At 38.7% G+C, this 19,815-nt stretch overlaps 1 protein-coding gene across 1 annotated transcript in view; it reads left to right on the top strand.

The window, feature by feature from the left end:
- The window catches only part of CA8 (carbonic anhydrase 8), a 36,190-nt gene extending 30,467 nt beyond the window's left edge, over positions 1–5,723 (top strand). Inside the window, exon 8 of the mRNA XM_075706014.1 lies at positions 5,589–5,723. Within this exon, the coding sequence (XP_075562129.1) occupies positions 5,589–5,723 (135 nt within the window). The remainder of the gene's footprint in view (positions 1–5,588) is intronic.
- Positions 5,724–19,815: the final 14,092 nt, after the last annotated feature.

The following is a 19,815-nucleotide window of genomic DNA, read 5'->3' as shown; positions in this document are numbered from 1 at the left end:
GTCAAATGGAAACTACCTATTTAAATTTGATTTCACATGTATGTATTTTAAAGGATTTTTTTAAAATTATATCTAACAGTCATGTGAGCCTTTCTATAGGAAACATTTCAAACCTTTCTACAAACAATCCCAGTAAAAACAATGAAAACTCCTGATGAATATTCTCCCACAGACTGTGAATCCCAACTGGAGGAATGTGGGTTTAATTTAAGTGAAACTACCTAGAATCCCTGAAGCTGAATGCATTAATTTTCATTGCCTGCTCTGAAGCATGTGCAAACTGAAGAGAAAAAAGTGTAAAAGGTGACAAATTCACATTCAAATTATTTCAGCTTTAATAATCTAAAATTTTGCTAGGAATCCCAGCACAATATTTTAACAATTGTTAGCAGTTTGAAATTGGCAGTGTTTCTTTTCATGTGAAAACTGAATTCTAGTTCTAATCATTAGATAAAAGCAATAGCTCCCAATAAGCTTATTTGTATGGTAGCTGCAACTTAAATGTATCCCATCATGAATCTGGTATTTATTTGCTTATGAAAGCATAAGTCTTATGGCTGCTTACTACTGAGTAAATGGAAACAGAACTCTGTTGGCGTTATTAGATTCAGAATAACTTCTAAAGACAGAGTGCATTTTGTAACTTGGCAGCTAATTTTCCAGATATGATATGGATAAATAAGAGGACTTAATCAGAAATATGAAGACCATAGCTATTACACTGAGACATTGTATGATATTTTATTTCATGCTAGTTGCACATTTTGTAGTCTCTGTTCCCTTTTAATCCAGTCAATGCACAGAGAAGGGCACAGTTCAAGCCATCTGCATGTGGTGGGAGATTGCAAGGGGGTGAATGAAGGAGGAATTAAGCAGAGAAATTCAACTTTAGTTGATATTATTATGTGCTCATTTACCACAAGAAAACAAGATGTTGGAATGTGGTGTGAAGGGGATGTCTCCAGAAGAGAATATTGTGCCTGGGGAAAAGAATATGATTCATAACCATGGCCTTCTTTAGATGAGGTGTAGCTGGTTTGTGTTGCTGCATTACTTTGATTGGTATAAACCCAATTCAACAAGAATATTGCACTGATGGAAGGCATACAAGTCATGGAGGGGCTTTTTCCCTGCCACTGACTCAGTATGTGTGGCACTGGAACAGAGTGAGAGGTTGGAGCAGACTTATGCCAAGATGATCCACAATACTTTGTACTTGTAGATCAGCATCAATTAGAAAAAAAATCCTCACTGCTAGTTATGAATGCAGCAGCATTAAAAGTCATGGTTGTGTAGAAAAGACTTATTAAGAACATGAAGGACTTCTGCCAAGGTGGGATAAAAATTTTACTTGCATCAGATACTGCTTTCAGATGTCAACTGAAGATAAATATGGGGACAAGTAAGTGAGAGACGGTGATTCTGGGATTCTAAAGTCAAAAGGGACTGAGAGTTCCCCAGGGTGCCCAAAATAAGATTTTGGGGCTGCCAGAATATTTTGCTGACAATATGACATCCAAGATTTTAACTTGTAATTAGCATTTTGGCTGCAATTAAGTATCTGGCCTCTTTTCTGCATGTGGGCATGAGTGCCTACGACAGATTCTGTTTAAGGAGAGATTAGAAATGCAAGGGCTTTTGTCTATGGAAAATAAGAGGATGTAGCATAGCATATACCATTCTGAATCATCCATGGAAGCCTGGTAAAGGCATTTAATTTTATTAAGCCTGCTTGTAGTATTAAAGCATAGATATCAGTGAAAATGCATTTCTAATGGATTTAAATACATTATTTTTACATGTGTCATTAACTTGTGGAACTTTCTTCTGTGGGATACTAATGAACATAGCTTATGAAACTTCAAGTGATTTATATAAATACTTGTAGCATCTGTGGTAATAGCCAGTAAGAGACAAATTCAAGGCTTTCTATTTTCATTTTTCAGGCCATAAAATAATCAACTTCTGAGTGTCAATAACAAGTAACAATAAAGAACAACACAGTCTGATATGGAACAGGTTTTATTGCCTTCCTCTGATGAAGCTAGTTAATATATTGGAGACAAGATACTTCTTCACATTCCCATTTTCTGTAATTAACATAGCAATATTGATCAGCTTAGCAAACTGTGGGTCGTAAGGGGAAAAAATGAATAAAATTGCAATTATAGTTCATGGTCACATCTACATATTTCCACATTGCTTATTTTGAAACAGTGGAGAAGTAACTATTTTTGCCTAGGCATAATAGGCTGACCATTGCAAAGTAGAGAACCTCTTTCTGTTTCTCCTGAAGACATTTACAGAAAGTAAAGTTCAGCTGATGAGTTGATTTGCTACTGATCTAAGTCAATGTTAAGTGAAAGGAGATTCATCTCCATATGCACCTCACTTCAGCAGCTGGGATCTGGGTGTGTTGGTTATATCAACAGCAAAAGAGCAAGCCAGGACTGCAGCGTCAGGATGTGCTTCCCTGGCACATTTTTTCCTAGAAAACTCCCTCCTATTAGGACAGTAAAGAGCAGGAAATAACTGAAAAAGACTTGCTCATGCTGCTCTCCACTACATTTTTTAAAAATTGGACATTTGTGAATAATGTGCTTTGTGGTTCACTGAAGCCCAGAATAAGTACATTGTCTAAGCCACTCAGAGTAGGGATTTTAAACAATGATGCAGCAAGGAGCTGTCGTTCTTCTGTACTCATTGTCAGAGTTAACTAGTTTTGTATTGAATGGTGAGGTCTCTAGTCCTTTTGTCTACCTCATTCAAAATCGAGACCTCCTAAAGGACAGAAATAGTAATGAGCGTATGGAGCTGGAGTGGGAATTGTGCAAAATTTATGTAGTTTGTGAAATAAAGCACTCTGAGAGATTCACGGTATTCTGTTCACTGAGAAACAGGTCTGTGTTCTTGGAAGGTGTCATGGAGGCATGTGAAATTTTCAAACAGAAGGATAATGCTTCTATTCCTTGTATAGAAGAAATGTTTGTAGAGAAAACATGCAAATTCTTTGTTTTGTGTGTTCTATTCTTCAGCAAATTTTTAAGTGAAACAGAAGAAAGCAGTACTCGGGGTCTGAATACAGGGAAGTGGTAAAAGTATTCTTGCAAAACTCTACATAATATAAACTAACTTTGTTTTTACTCAGTAGGAAAGCTACAATTATGTATTTACCCTTTCACTGGTTAGAATTGGATCCTGAATTTTGGTGTGAACAGGCCTGGGTCATCCTTAGTGTCTTCTGGGCATGAGAAAAACATTTTATAAATGGCTATTCCTGTTGAAAGCATGTGAATACCCCAGGGTGCTTAGCCATATGCCTCTAAAATATCTATTTGCTTGGCAGTCCTACAGGGTGTACTTCACAGCAATGACTTGTGAGGGGTTGGGAGGAGATAGTAAATGGTTCCGTATCAGAGGAAGCAGGGTAAGTGGGGCACACATATTATTGCCTTACCACATGGAAATTTAATATGAAAAGTAATGTCAACACAGCTAGTATCCTTTTCTGACAACTACTTTTCAGGAGTGAGGCAGACCACCATGTATTTAGAGGGTCTCTGTCATGGGGGTCTGAACCATGGTATGAAAAACTGAACAAGGAGGCTGGTGGGCTCAGAAGCAATTCCCCCTTGGAGTAGGGCTGCAATTCTTGACTTCCCTGAAGACGAAAGAGCAGGCACAGGGATCAGGTCAATCCTACTTTCCTGACTGAAGAAACTGGAAGCTACTTTGTGAGGAGTGCCTTCTGGAGAAAGATTTCACTGTGGGGATTGGGGCAGAGCATTTGTAGCTATTGTAGGAGACAGCTCACAAGTGCCAGCTTTGCAGAGAGTCTGCTCTTCCCTCTCCTTCATCTGTGTTTGTTTGAAGTCTCTCATTCTCAAAAGATCAAACAAAACCCACATTTTTGTAAAATGCTTCTTCCTAAACTACAATTATTTCAGACTTTCTGGAGTTGATTCAGATGGTGAAAGAGGGTACCTTTACAAAACCCATTCAGTGATTTACCAGCACTTGACTCCTGAAGACTTTTTCAGTTCCAAGCCTGTAGTGGGTTTGTTTTCAGTTTGCTTTAAACAAACAAACAAACAAACAATCTTCCAAAACAGAGTTCTGCCTCTTAAAGCACCTTCAAGGAGCTTTATAGTTTGTTCTGCTTTTCATCTTTTCAGTCTAAGCTGTTGCCTTATATCTCAGCTGCAAGAAGCTGAATGTTGATTTCTAAGCACACTGGTTTTTGAGGAAAATACAGCAGAGCAGAGCTAGCCTCTAAATCAAGTAAATAAGTGTATCAATTCTGCTGTAGAGTGGAAAACAACAATGAAGGCAGTTGTCTTCAAGGTTGCAGTAAGACAGTATTCTCTGCAGGCAATATAAGAATAAAAATGCCATTACCTGCTGTTTAGTACCTCATTTCTTTTAATTCTGGAGTCACATTTGCATTCTCCCTGTAATCCCTCATAGGGTGTTTTTGGTTTGAGAAATTCTCTCTATAATTTCTTACGTGATAAAATGATTAAATACTTCAGGCTCCATTTTGCTTTCTGTGTAGCTTCAGTTTCAAGGTACAGCTGAGTTGGATAGTGAGGCATCAGAAGGTCAGTACAAGTACAAAGGCTAAGGCTAGGCGAGTCAGCCTTCAAGCAGGTTTGCTGTATCCAGCTAAGATAGCTTGTCAATATGCCAAAGCAAAAATAAACACAATTTCTTTTACTAGTTGTAACTACTTATTTAAAATACCAGACTCTTACAAACAACACTGTTGAACAGTAAGATGTAATGTTGTTGAGATATGCATTGATTTTCTTAGTTTTCTATCACATGGAGATTGATGCTGATACCAGGGATGGAGGTGGAAGCTGCTCACATTCTTCCCTACACCATATTAGATTTGGAAACCTCTAAAAAGAGTCTATAAATGGGAAACATATTTGTTATGGCCCAATTGAAATGTTTTATATTGATTTTTGACTGTATTTGATTTTCTAAGTATGCTTAGCACCTACATCTGCAGAAATTTTGAAGTGTTAATTTGTTTTGGTGTGAAAAACCATATTTTTCTATATAAAATGTCAACAGACTTCCTCTAAAGCTGAGAGTCTGTTCACGATTTTCCTGGTTTAGAAAATAATTATTATTTAAATGAAGCAAAAATTTCGGGCAATAAATAAATCACTGGAAAAAATTCAAAGCAATTTATAGTCAACCAAGTTATTCCTGAAATGCACTTCTTTGAAGACCAGAATGATTACTCTCCTGTCACAACTGCGAGGTTGGTTCGTAGGATGTAATCTACAATGGCTAAGAAGGTTATAGATCTCAAAGGAAGTTGCGAAAAAGCAAAGGATAAGTTTGCCAAACCATGTGTGTAAAAGTTCTTATTTTTCTCTATATGTTAAATGTTTTGATAGTGCTGACAACTATTTTCAAATGTTATTAATGACGTATATTGACCTTAGTATATGGTACCTGAACAGTCCAAGTTTCAAAGCTGCAGAAGTGGCTGGGCAAGGCTGATTTTGATCATTAGTCCCACAGTGAAGAATGTATCTCAGCTTCTTCATGTCTGTTTTTCTGCCTTTCAGATAGAGGAATTTCGTAGACTGAGGACACATGTTAAAGGTGCAGAACTTTTAGAGGGCTGTGATGGAATCCTAGGAGATAACTTCAGACCAACTCAGCCACTTAGCGATAGAGTCATCAGAGCTGCATTTCAGTAGCAGAAGAGGAAGAACAACAAAAATAAGTCTTTATTCGGGTAAGTAAAAGCTTAGCAAAAAAATCAAAATGTTGAAATAATTTTAGTAGGGGAGATGTAGCTAAAGGAGAAAACACACTGAGTTCATTTCAGCTAATGTTATGATATATTGTCACAACTGTATATTTTGACACTGTACTGTTTTATTTTATCCTATGGTATAATAGTTTGGTTACTATTGGTTCTTTAGTGGCTGGAATCTAATACACAATTTAGTGAATTGAAATATTTGTATTGACTTCAGTAGGCAGAGGATCACACACAGTTATATCGCAGTTACTTCCTGTAGCTTTAGATTTCTCCTACTGCAGTGAGCAACAGCACAGTATGCCTAGGTTATGTGGTAGATTTCCCCACTTACTGAGGTTCACTGATTTCTTACCGTGTTTTTGGGAGACCAGTCATTGGTGAGTCTTTCTAGTGTTATCTGTTAAAAACCAGGCTAGTAGTTCTGGAAGGAGACCTTTACTTCTCAAAGTTCTCAAAGGAGGCCTTCTTTTTTTGTTTTGGATCCCTTCTCTCTGCTTTACAATCCTGTTCTTTCCCAACAAGACTGAATCTTGGGCAAAATCGCTGCAGATACAAGAGGAAACTAATGAACTTCTGTCACGGCTAGTTTTTCATATTTCATTCATCAAAGTAGTTGCTGCTTCTTGTCCTGAGTGATATTTTCAGCCTTCATTGGCTCACAGAGCAAGAACTTAAGGATGACGTTGGATTCAACGTATAAGAATGAATACACATGTGAACCTGCATTGTCCCCACATCAGTTGTTAAAATGTCCCATGTCATGCTCCCCTAGCCTCTGTCAGTTACAAGATAAATTCCCTCAATGCTCAACAGTTACTCCTAAACCTCATTATATGTAGTTAATCGACGTTTTACAATAATGAAAAACGTGGTAATGAGATTCTTAGAGAGTTAAAGAAAATTTGCTATCAAGACAACTAGTTACCTTGAAAGTAGTGAGTTAAGACACCAGCAGTTATGGTTGATTTTGTAATGAAGTGGCCCCACCTTAATAGAAAAAGTAAGACAGCTAATCTGGGAATTCTTCAAGAAAAGAATTAATCTGTTCACTTCCTTTCTTTAATAAATCCTACTACTTTTTAACATAGTAAAATTTTTCATCTACTATCCTACAATAAACTTTGTTTAAATAATGAAAACATTGGGTGCTCACTATTACGCTATTTTACTGGTAGAATCCATTATATAAAAGCATCAGTTTTTCTATCTGCATATTTCTTCAAAGTCACATGCTCACAAGAGAACCAATTCATCCAGAGTTTCACCTGGAAGCATGCTGCTGAAAGGTTTTTGATATACACTTTTGGGTAAGGTCATTTATTTGTACATTAAATTCTTGCCCTATCTAGGTCAGTGATGGAGCTCCTTAGTTCACTTCAGGCTCTGTTGTGGAGTTAAGCCTCTTCAGAGCATGCTCTGGGTCCAGCCCCCAACTTCATATGAAGTTAACAAATGATCAGGCAGCGGATAACCCCTAAAAGAGATTAATAATTCAGTGCTTCCAAAAATGGATCCATTAAAACCGAGTGGGACGATTATCTTTCCTCCTGCATGTGACAGAAATTATTAAATGGGCTGGGACAGTGGCCAACAATTTCATGGTCTTCCCATATAGTGTAAGCATTCAATGTAGTGTATGCATCTAAACATTTTTGAAGTAAGGGTTTATTTATATTTTATAACCCTATTTACTATCCACATCCCAGAAGTTAAGCAAAGAAAGCAAAACATTGGTCCTTTTATTAATCTTGTTTTCTCATTCCCATATTTAATTTTGGGCACATCCCTAAGCCCAATTCTCAATTGCATGGTTCTCTGCAGTCACCAAATGTCGTCACTTTAATCTTGAAATGGATGTTTCGAATTCATCCTGGCTTCTGCATAAAAATTACTTGGGAAAATCATAGCAATATTAAAGTACAATTTTTCTCAGAGAGTGAATAATGCCCTCAGGCCAGTGCAGGTAATTCAAGTCTGTAACAGTGAAATTACTTGACACGCTGAGTTTGAATTTTAAGCATGAAAGAGTTTCCTTTACAATGCTGGAATTGGAATGTAAAAATTTCTCTTTTGCTTTCATGTTTGAAATTTTATTACATTTGTCAATACTTACAAAGATTTGTTTTAAATAATAAGATTTATCTTGGCCATGCTTCACAAAATAATCTGCAGTTTTAATTCCCAAATGATGGATTTGTTAATGTAAAATGATAGTCCTCACTGTAGGGCTGTGCTAATTATGGACTCTCAAGCACTGAGAAAGAACTGTGACTCCTGGCATTGTGTAGCCCACAGAAGAAATGGCACTTGGCTCTCTACAACTGATGGAATTATGTTTCAGAAATTCATTTGGCCAAGTCTTCTTTTTAGTTTTGGATGCATCAGTCCAAATAGCACTGAACCAATCAAGGGTTCACAATATATTCTTGCTATTGAGTTTGTCTCTGCGGAGCTGGAAACTAGATATATGAAGTGTAAAAAGAAATCGTGTAGCTTTGTTCACCTTTCTTCTATGCAAAGAGGAAGAAAGGGAAGAAAACAATCCTACCTACTTTGTAGTGACCTCCTCACACAGTTTTCTCCAGGAGGAAGGTGCTGAAGAACAGTAGCTCCTTGCACAGACCTCAGACATCCTCAGAAAAGACACCTTCCCTCATTCACAGGAATGGGTAATTGTCCTTAAGCTGGGACTGCTGACATCAGCTGAATAGTGCTACGAAGGCCCAGCAGCAGATAGTAGTTTGCAGGGTGGCTTCTATGTAGTGATCCAAGAGGGAGCATTTCTTCCTTTCAAAGAGGAGATTACCTTTTATTTTAAAGCTCTGGTATGTCTTGAATATTACAAACACACTGGTGGACTTCTTTTCTGACACGATGCCCCTCTGTCAAGGCTGTGGGAACTCCTGTGAGTGGAGTTCTCCGTATTTTGTTTTATTCCAAGCCAGTGTGGTGCAGCCGCTTGAAGAACCTCGAGGAACACTAGTTTTCTATGACCTCGTCACTCTGTCTGGGAAAGGAGGAGACAAATGTTTCCATAAGTGTTGCATACCCAGGTGTAGAAAGAAGTTGCCTGAAAGATCTAATTAGTTTTGACTGAATCAGAATGCAGGCTCTATGCATGCCATGCTCACAAATCTTCAGGACATCTGCTCCTCAGCCTTGATTGAAACCTGGGCAGAACTGAACCCTTTGTGGCTTATGATCAAATGGCTTATAATCAAATGGCGTATGTTGATCATTGATGCAATTTGTGGTAGTTTGTCGAATTGAAGGCAGAGATGACACAAACATGATATATCATGGTGTGTAATTGCAGGTAAAGAACTGATTTTTTTTTTTTTTTAAAATGTTTCTCTATGATGGGAAAGCCCAGATCTCAAAATACCCGCCCTGCAGTTCTAGAGCAAAGTTTGGCTAGGGTCTAAAGGAGCTTTCAGGAGGACAAAACAGGTAGAACGTTGTAGCTTCACTGCTCTCTTTAACCCGTTGGGCCTTAGAATAATTTTGTTGCTGTCTGGTAGGCCTCTTTTGACTCTGCTTTTCTGCTAAAAATGCATGTCTCTCCTATAGCCTGGGGTTAATGAGTCTTCGGACTCTGCTATGTGGGTGTTTTTGAAATATATCCCTTAGAGAACAGCCTTTACAGCCTTCCTCTCCTGCAGTTGCCAAAGTTTTCACATATGTTTCCTTCAAAAAAAAACTTTTCTTTCCTTATTTCTAACCTCTTTAATTCATATCCAGTAGTAATAAACTGGTCAGGTGTTAAGGCATTTGGAGGGAAAGCTCAGTACAGATTTGCTTTCAGACATGGAAGGTAAAAAAGTTGAGTTCAGTTTTAGACAGTGAAGAACAATAGAATCACAGAATAGTTGTGGTTGGAAGGTGCCTCTGGAGATCTACTAGTCCAATCCTCTGCTCAAAGCAGCGTTAACTACAGCAGATTGCTCAGGGCCATGCCCAGCTGGGTTTTGAATATTGTAAGGATGAAGACTCCACAACCTCTTTGAGCAAACTGTACCTGGTTTTGACCACCCTTGCAGGGAAAAAGTTTTTTCTCAATTGTAAATGAAATTTTCTGTATTTCAATTTGTACCCATTGCCTCTTTGCCTTTCACTGGATGCCACTGAGGAGTCTGGTACCATCTTCTATACTTTTTCTCATAAAGTATTTATACACATTGGTAAGATCCCTCTTGAAACCTCTCTTCTTAAGGCTAAACAATCCCAGCTCTCTCAGCCTATCCTTCTATGATAGGTACTCCAGTCCTTTAATGATCTGTGTGGCTTGTTGCTGGATTCAATCCAGTATATCCATGTTTCTTTTGAATTGTGGAGCCCAGAACTGGACCCAGAACTCCAGATGTTTCATCAGGCTGAGTAGAAGTGAAAGATCATCTCCCTTCACGGGCTGGCAGTGCTCTTCCTAGTGCAGCCCAGGAGGCTGTTGGCCGCCTTTGTTGCATGGGTGCATTTCTGGCTCATGTTCAACTTGTCGTTTACCTGGATGCGCAGATCCTTTTCTGAAAGAAAAGACAGAAAGGATAACATTGTGACTTCCTCAGTGTTACCACTAGTTTTTTTGATACTTCATGCTTGACTCAGAGCCCTTAGTGTGGGCACCAGGGTATTTCTTGATAATCTCAGATGATCTTGGAAAAAGATTTGTAATTCTCATTGTTATACAGCAAAGCTTAACAATGGGGACATCAAATGCTACCACTCCTAGAAATGAAATAAGAAAAACCTTAAATCTTCCATTTTATTAAGGGCTAGTTTTTTGGCAATTTGAGTCCTGACTCACTGTTTTTAAACATGCGAATTGTGAGTATATCAGCAGGCTGTTTTATTTTGGGGCTTGCTGCCTTGCCCAATGCATAAATACTTTCTCAGTAGTGTATTCTTCACTGAAGACAGGATCATTTGTGGTTTCCAGTGGATTTATTACCCTCTCTTTAATCCTTGTTGCTTTACATGTAACTGATTTGATAGACACGCCTTTCTCCTCTATTACATTAGTAGAACAGCTTTATCTGTGAATGAGCAAGCTGTCTGAGTTCAAACACTTGAGTATCAACTTGAATTGCTAATAATACTGAATTCAGTATGGCATGTCTGCATGTCTTCATCCCTTTATAAATCATGGTGTGTAAGCATGATTCCATGCATAGGATAGTTAAATGGCATTGCTCCCATTTACTAAGAGGAGGTCAAATAAGTGCCTGGTACAGAAGTCATTGAGATCTTTTAATTCTTTTAATAGATGACAGTAAGACCTTGTTCTAACACATAACTTGCTAAAGTTATATTGAAAGAATATTTTCTTTTGAAAGTGATAGCTTTAATTTATTTTCTACTGAGCATAACCAATAAACTAAAGAACTTGGTCTTCAATGTGTTGTCTCAAAAGTGCACATCCCAGACACAACTTAATTTATTTTGTATCTGTAAATGAAGAATTCTCCTCCAAGTGTGATGTTTTATACCTACTCCATCTACCTGTCTACATTACTCCAGTTCTCCTGAACATTTTTTTGTGACTGATTCAGAAACTCCTGAAAAAGCATCACTTTTATATACACAAATGCATGCACACATTCATATATACACGTACATCTTTGATACACCTCAGATTGTCAGTAGCTGCAAGTTTATCCAGTGTCCTCTAAATTATGATAGCAGAAATTAATTGGGATTAAAACCCATTATTAATATTATTACCATTTTCCTAGTTGTACATTCAAGATTAGAGGAAAAAAAAAATTACGTCATTAAAATATCAAGGTTGTGCTAGGCCTGAGGAACAGGAAGGAGTAATTTAGGGTGGGAAGAACAGAGACTGCGTGCCTGAGACCGCAGAGACTGTCTGCATATTGAGAGGTCTGAGCAGACAAGCAGAAATTGGCACAGCATTAGTTTCACAGTGAGGAGAAAGGGCAAGTGGTGACTGTATCCAGTGCGTTTAGTGAGTGGATAGTGCAAATTAGTTGCTTTTGAAGCTGCTGAGCTGCTCTTGTGGCAGCAAAACTATGCTGCCCTTTCCATAGGACATTGAACAGGGGATCAGTGTTGCTGGTGAGAATGAGCTAGTACTCAACAGGTAGTGGTGCGCTTCCCTCTTTGTGGCATTGCACATTGTATGGTAACAGTAGCTTAAAGACTATGAAGGGACATGCAACTACAGAGTGAGCTATGGAGCTGTGCCTTGCCTTTGAGAAATGGAGGTAAGAGTGGCACAATGCTATGGTCTGTATTTCTTTGCCTAAGCAGATCTCAGTGAACTTTGCATTTGAATGGATGTTTACATTACCAATCAATGTGTGTCTTTACTCTCAGTTTACTAGTAGCCTTTGTAGTTCCTGAAGTTCACAAACAAGTTGATCTGCAGAAGTTCCAGCACTTGAGGATTTTATGCTTTCCTGTTGTGTAGATCCAGAGCTGGAGTGAGCTTTCAGCAGCCATGCATCATTAGGCTACTATGACCATTCTTCTCCTTTTCCTGGTTTAAAAAAAAAAAACAAAAACAACACAGAGATTATCAACACTAGTTCTTTAGAAATACAAACACCAATTTCCTAGATTTGATGAAATACAAGTATTTATGCTGCTTCTCGGCAAGTGGTTTTTCATTGGTCATTGTTTGTCTCCATGACACAAAAAAACCAGGTTTTGTGCTTAAAAGGTGGTTGGTTTAATTGTTAAGTTTCAGACTTCGAAAGAAACTCAACTTCTTGTTATCAACAAAACTGACTATTGTTCTTCTGTTTTTAAGAGCTTATGTATAGTGCCCAACACACTGCCGCCACTTCAGAGTACTTGAGAATGTGCTTACGTTTGAGTGTGTGACTGTAGGACAGAGGGCCAAACACCTTTGGCTTGTGAGCCACAAGCATAATTGCAGATCTACCAGAAACATATGAAAACTTTTGGAGCATTCAGGGAACCAAGAGCTTCAAGAATGGCTGAAAGACGGTGCCTTTTCATGTTGCTTCTCACTACTTTGTTATAATAGCAGGGAATGGGGTATGCACTGAGATTGTAAGTGAACCCTGTAATGTCAGCCTAACTTATTTTCCCACTGCTGAGGATTCAAATTAGCGAGTAGCAAAACACTTTTGTTGCTTGTGTGACATACCTCTGACACAGGAGCCACAATTTAGGGATTTGGATTTGGTAGCCACAGGCAGCCCAAGAGTCATAGACTGGTCACTGCTGTAGTAGGAATTTATGCTGTGTCCAAGCCAGAGGATCAGTATAGGGAGTGATCAAACCATTTTGAGTTGTAACTGTTTCCAGGATGAGTACCATGTTGTAATTGTCCTTGTTCAATCCTTTACTGAGCTCTTAGAAATGCACAAATATTGGAGGAATGGAAAACAGTCAAAATTCCTTAGCACATAAAGAAGAAGCAAAGAAGAAACAAACCGTTGTGCTTCCTTTTCAAAGCTAAAAAAATCATAAGGTAGCCTAGGAATCAGACCCCTGCTTATGCTTCAAATAAGATACTTCATGCTGACAAGGGCTCCCAAATTTCTTGACCTGTGACTTTCTATCAGCATCACACATTATTTGCTATCCACAATGCACTGTTATCATCAGCTTTTTTATGAAAAGCATTTTGAGAGTGTAATTTCCAGCTGCTTACCATAAACCATGTATGGTTTGTACACTGCTACTTTGGAAGTGATAATGTAGCCGGGAGTGCCTGTCATAAAAAACACCCTCACAGCATGTTTATTGGCAATTTCAACACAAAAGCTAGAGTCTGAACACACACTGAAACTCTGCCATGTTATTTTCACTTATGAGGAAAACGCTGCAAATTAGTGGTGAGGCAAAATAGTAGGAAGCTTAAATCATCTTTGATAAAACTACACCTATTTTTTAAAATATAGAGACTCCAGCTTAGTACATGTGAAATATAGTAATGTAACAGCTCTCAAATGTCAAGGATATTAGAAGGACATACAGGTACATGTGTCTGACCACAGGCAGAGAAGAAAGCCTACAATATGCATTCCTCCTTCAGCAATGTTATACATGTTAGGCAGTGGGAGCATGCTCCGTTTTACCGAGATGAAATCACGCAAAGAGTTTTAAGCAGCACATTATTACTTCATTGAAACTGAAGATCCAGGTGGTCACAGATCCTTACTCTTATTGGAATTTGTAATTCTAATTATTTCATATGGATATAAACAATGCAATGAATATATGCAAACAAACTCTTGCTAAGCAGACAGCAATGTTTTGAAAATAAATAGCAAACAAAACCAACAAAGTTATTTGGGTTACTGAAAATGTTTTTACGACTGCTAATTGTTACTCAAGGAAGAGAATACCAGCAGTGGCTGTTGTTAGCAAATTTTTTGACTAATACCACAGTTTATGACAGAGCAGTGCTAGAAAGCAAAACTTACTGTAATTTTTAAAAGATTTTTGTGCATCCCAAGAGCTCAAGAGAAACAAAGGTACACTTTAGTTAGCTAGATGTTGTTAAATGCCCACAGAACTAGATGTAGACCTAATAAATTGTGACCTTTTCATGGAAGGAATGCAAAGTGTTTCAGGAAAGATAAGGATTCATAAGGTAGGTAGTTCTCTTTTCTGAGACACTCTGAATCCATGCGTGACCATACTTTCAGGTGCTGTTTTTAGGAAGGTATAAGATAATGGTAATGCGTAGTCAGTGTTAAAGTGGTTTTTACCTTTGTTTTTTTTTAAACTCTTAAATGTTTTGGTTTAACCTAGTGTTAAGGAGGAGAAGGCAAGATGGTTCTATAAGGAAAAAAAGAGACATTGTGTGAGACACTAATGGTAAGGAATAAGGTAAGACAAAAGAGGTGGAAAAGCTCTACAGAAAGCAGATTGACTACTTTTAAGCAGCAGAAGAAAGTTTTTGATCTTATGTAGTGATCCTGACCTACGGCTGCTGCAGTGGTGTTCTTATTTCCTTCCTGTCAGATGGAAAGGCATATTATTGGGGCCATCCTATTTCATTTCTCCATAGTCTGTTTATTTGCACTCTCTCAACACTTTCAGAAGACTTTAAAAAATAACCCTTTTCACTGAAGTTTTCGTATATCTTCTCTTTTAAATATGTTCTGTCTATTGCTATGGGAACACTGGGACCTTTGGTTCTTAAAAATATACCAGCTTGGCCCTATCTTTGCTCCTGCCACTGCTCCCTGTTTCTGAGATAAAGTTACAGTCTTGCATTTATCCCAGTTTTGTACAAGAAAATTTATTCTCTGTGAGGATTCTAAGTACATACAGTTATTATATGAAAGAATTAGAAATAAATATTGTTGGAAACATAATGATTTTTCTACATTATGAGGATGATTTCTGAATTTTTATTGACCTTGTTAATATTTCTCTTTTTTTAAACCATGGGTATTGTGATAATAGCTCTCAGATTTCCCAGGTATTTACACTTTTTGGCACTGATCCTGAAGCTTTTCTTTGGAAATGGTTGCCTGGTCTGTAGAGGACTCCACCAGAAGCAGTTGGACTCTCTATATAGGACTCAACCCAAGCAAAGGAAATTTCGGAGGCAGAAATACAATCTATAAACAAGCAAGGCATCTAGGCAATTTTCTGATTATAATACACACACCCATTTGTACAATTTTAGCTCAAATATTACATTTCCAAAAACTTTTCAGAAGAGTAAGACAAGTAGGTATCTTCAGATCTACATAAATCTTTAGCGTGAATAGTGTGTTACTTGACCACATATATTATGGAACAATGCTATTAATTTAGCATGGTAGAAAAATTACTCTTAAACAAGAATAAAGGGTAAAGATGAATAGCAATACTACCAATATATACCATCAGTCTTTTGTCAGAATACGCTAAGTATTTCTATAGCAAACACAACTGAAATCTTCAGACTGGCTCGTAATTAGGCTCCTTTCCAAAAGTAATCCATTAATACAATAGCTGCCAAATCCCAGTTCAACTTAATTTCACTGACTTTGATTTTTGGACCAAAAGCATTAAGCTTGAACTAGTAAAAGAAGTACAAAATGTGCATTCAATTAAGGAGTAATTAGATACTCAATCACCCTTACATCACACTAGGGATTATCCAAGAAAGAAGAGAGATACTACTCACTGCAGTGTATAAAACAGTTTTGTTAATTAGTTTAGCACTAATTGAGATTGAGAAAGTGTCACTGTGTCACAGCGTTAGTTTGCCTACACGGAACCTTAAGAACACAAAGTTTTGGGTTTCTTTTGAGCTTACTCACTCAGATTTTTCAGTCTAATTCCCTGATCCAGTAGCTTCTGTCCATGCAAGAGGAACCTTTCTGTTCACTTCAGGCAGGGTGTTGGTCCCTGTATACTCATATCCGTAGCCCACTGAGAAACATGCCAAGAGTTTTTCCAGAGATGGAGAATAACTTATTATTACATTTTTTCTTTTTTGTTACACCTTCATACCAAACCCCAGGAAGAACTGGGAATCCTCTGTGTTATTACATAAAGTGTAACTGTGGCTCAAACCAGCTGCTCTGTGACTGAAACCAGCTGCTCTCTGAAGAGCTTACAGCCTCCCTTAGAAGGCAGCTGGTAGAAAGTTCTTCAAGTTCACTGTCAAATGGTCCTGCTGCCAGACATCATGACTTTTGGGGGTATTGGATGATAACCAGGGAGCACGTGGAAATCACGGCACAGGTTGTGTCGTGGGTAGACACTGACTTCTTAACAGCACTGCTGGTGACTGACAGCCTCTACACTCCCTTCCTTTTTAAGAAAAAAAGTGGGAACTCCCTAGAGACGTGTTGACCCTGCAAGCAGTTGTAGCCCCAGGTGACCATTTTTACCCAAGCATTTACAGTTTGTTTGTGTGTGCGCGCTGAGCTATAGTTGGCACTAAAATAACCTCAGGAAAAAATGAGATTATTAGTACAACAGAATGAAGTGATTCGGCACTCTTATACCTGCCGCTTCTGAACTGAGAGCACTGTGACAACCTGAGCAGATGATTTCCTAAGGTTATGCTGAAGCACATGAATATGTGTTTGCATGAAACCAAGTATTGATTTTTCTCTGCTGCTAATGAATAAGAATATTACTGCTATTAGGAAGGACAAATTGGATGATTGCTTTCTATCTCCTGAGCCCACCTGACTCCCATGAGAGCTGCGTACTCAGCACTTCGTTTGGTAGGGCCCTAAAATGGTAAATGGTAAAAAATTCTCTGTGACTAGTATATTTTCCTTTGTAGTTTCCTACCATGCTCTCCACATTAGAATCAACTACCTGATTGATTCAGAAAGCCAATTGTAAAGCTTTATTTCAACTTAATAATTTTACCACTGCATTTAACTTTGCATTTTTATTGCCATTTCCTCCATTGCTAGTAAATCTTCTAGCACTGGCTTTACCCTGAAAGAGAAGAATCAGGACCATTATGTCACTGAAGTGTATACCCTGAAACTGCCCCCACCTGCTGTCGTGAAATCCCTGCTTTTAGTTTTCCCTGTCTCCCTGGCTGGACATAAACAGTCTTTCAGACCCACTGCAGAGGAATTTCAGTAACATAATTGTTCCATTCTCTTTTCAGAGAGGGGGAAGACAATGCTCCCACAGTGCCCTCGGATGAAAAATGGAAACTTTTGAAGCTGCTGCTTCAGCTGAACCACAAAGCCTGTATTGTTTGTTTTCATCTAATTCAGCCTTGATAGACAGCTTTGACAGTTGGTCTGTCCGCACAGTCCAGTGAAATTCTGGGAATGGGGCTGTACATTAAAAGAAGAAAACACATTAAATCTTCCAATTCACAGTTAACTATTTTTAAATGGTAATTACCATTGGTTAGATAATTTCTTTGCCATAGCATTCAATAGTGGTCTGTGATCCAAATAGTACTAATTTTAAGCTTGGTATGAATGTTAATATGTAGAAATACTCATTATTGTTTTGAATGTTACATTTAATTTTGTTCTGTATCATCTCTTGTGCTGTCAGTAACCATCTTTTCTGTAGAGGGGAGGTGCATTCTATAAAGCTAAGAAAAACATTGTTTGTTCACGGAGAGTATTATACAGATTCAGAATTAATTTTGGGGCAGAAAGGAACACTTCTCTGCTAAACGTATGCACTTACCATGGTTAATCGGAATAAAGGTGAATGACTTTTGCATTGCTAGGAACCTTACTGAAATGAAGGACAATTTTGAAATAAGGAAAATTAACTGATGTAACAATAAACAGAATCATCTGGATTATTTTCTACTTGGTCAGTCATGGAACTTTGCAAAGAAATGTTCAATTCAGGCAGAAAATGATGGGCCTTTGTTCTCCTGTGAATTATGACAGTTCTGTTTGTTTCTGTACATTGCTGAGGATGGTGGTCTGGGGACCGGCTCTGCATGTCCTGAGCTCACTGCACAGCATGGGGATTGCCACGCTGGGCCACACATGACACGTCTGACAGAACAGATAAGGGAACGGTAGCCTAAACCAGCTAGTCATAGCTTCTGATTCCTGCAAAACACCAAGATCTGAAGGACAGCCAGTCATGTGGTGGGCAGTATCTTTGATCACCATAGTTGTCAGTGAGGTCCACTTGACTAGCATGAGGAGGGCAGGTTTATGCAGAGACCTATGTGAGTGGAAGAACGCTGGAGGCACAGATGGCAAGCTCCAGGCAGGGGCACAATGGAGATGCAAATGGAGGGTTCACAAAGGGGAGGTTACTCCCTTGGAGCAGATCTGTGAGTCATCAATCACAAAGTCATCACCAGGCAATGGTAAATGCAGCGTCAGGAGGCATGCTTCATTCACCTCTTCAAGGGCTATGGGGGGAGCTGCTGCTGAATAATGGGTTACGAATTCTCTGAGTCATTTATGTGTATATTAGGGAGAGCAGAAACAATAGGACAAACCCACACACCACACGTGAGCTTTGGGGGGGGTGGTGGTGGTGATGTTACTGCTGACTACTTCATGTGTTCATAATTGAGTGTACTGCAGAAATGTGCTTCCTTTCAAGAGACACACAGCTGCCCTTGACAGTATGCATTGCAATAAATGCATAGAAAATGTAGTGCAAACAGCCAACCGTGAAGTCATCTGTTTATTTTGGGCTTAGCAGAGTAGCAGTTGGCAAATTGCTCCTTGGGCCTATAGAAACTTGTATTTCTTAGGGTTATGTTTAAGGAAGTCCCTCTCCACCTTCCACCCAAATTTAATGAGCTATAAACCTATACCTAGTCAAGGGGTTCAAGATTTCAGTGCTGGCCAAAGCCACGCATTCCATCTGCAACGTCCATGTAGCATCTTCACTGGCTGCTGCCCCTCTGCCTTCAGCAATGACTGCCCAAGCAGCTGCAGCCAGAGCCCAACCCCAACGCCCTGGTCACCAGGGCCTGGCCTCCCACCCGTCCACACCTTGCCATGGGCCAGGGAGGCGTCTTTGCGTAAGGTCTGCTGCAATGGCCTGCAATGGCTAGACTGGACTGTCTGCAGTTTTTGACAGGAGCCTGATAATTTGTCCTAGTTGTCAGGTTTGGTACTAAAATCTTGAGAAAAAAACCCAAAAAACCAAAAAAAAACCAAAGCCCTGTGCAGTGGAAGTCAACTGGTTTCTGCCAGTTGAAGACCTATTCCTTTCTCCTTGCACCCAGCAATGAAGGAACCCTCCACAAGAGGAGCGAATCATGTTCCAAACCTGGCAATTCCCAGATTATATGCACAGCTCATTTGGAAGATCTTTTTCTCTTTGCACACAACATATTCGCTACTGAGTATTAACTGAGAGGAACTGTGGTATTAATACGGCAAATATTGACATTATGATGAAATCTGAACTAGATTTATTCTCTAAGTAAATGTGTTCCTTATCTTGGAGCTGGCTGATATTATTCTGGCTGTGAAATACAGATACATTGCAAAGCAAATGATGTAATGTCTCCACCAAAACATTGAAATCCATTATTTCCCTTTCCTGTGCTCCCTTCCTGTGTTTGCTGTTCTTTCCTGCATTGCCTTGTGCAGTGAACTTCTAGTTGT

Source organism: Pelecanus crispus, chromosome 2 (assembly GCF_030463565.1).
Source record: "Pelecanus crispus isolate bPelCri1 chromosome 2, bPelCri1.pri, whole genome shotgun sequence".
Lineage (NCBI taxonomy): Eukaryota > Metazoa > Chordata > Aves > Pelecaniformes > Pelecanidae > Pelecanus > Pelecanus crispus.
This window is presented reverse-complemented; position numbering and strand designations above follow the sequence as displayed.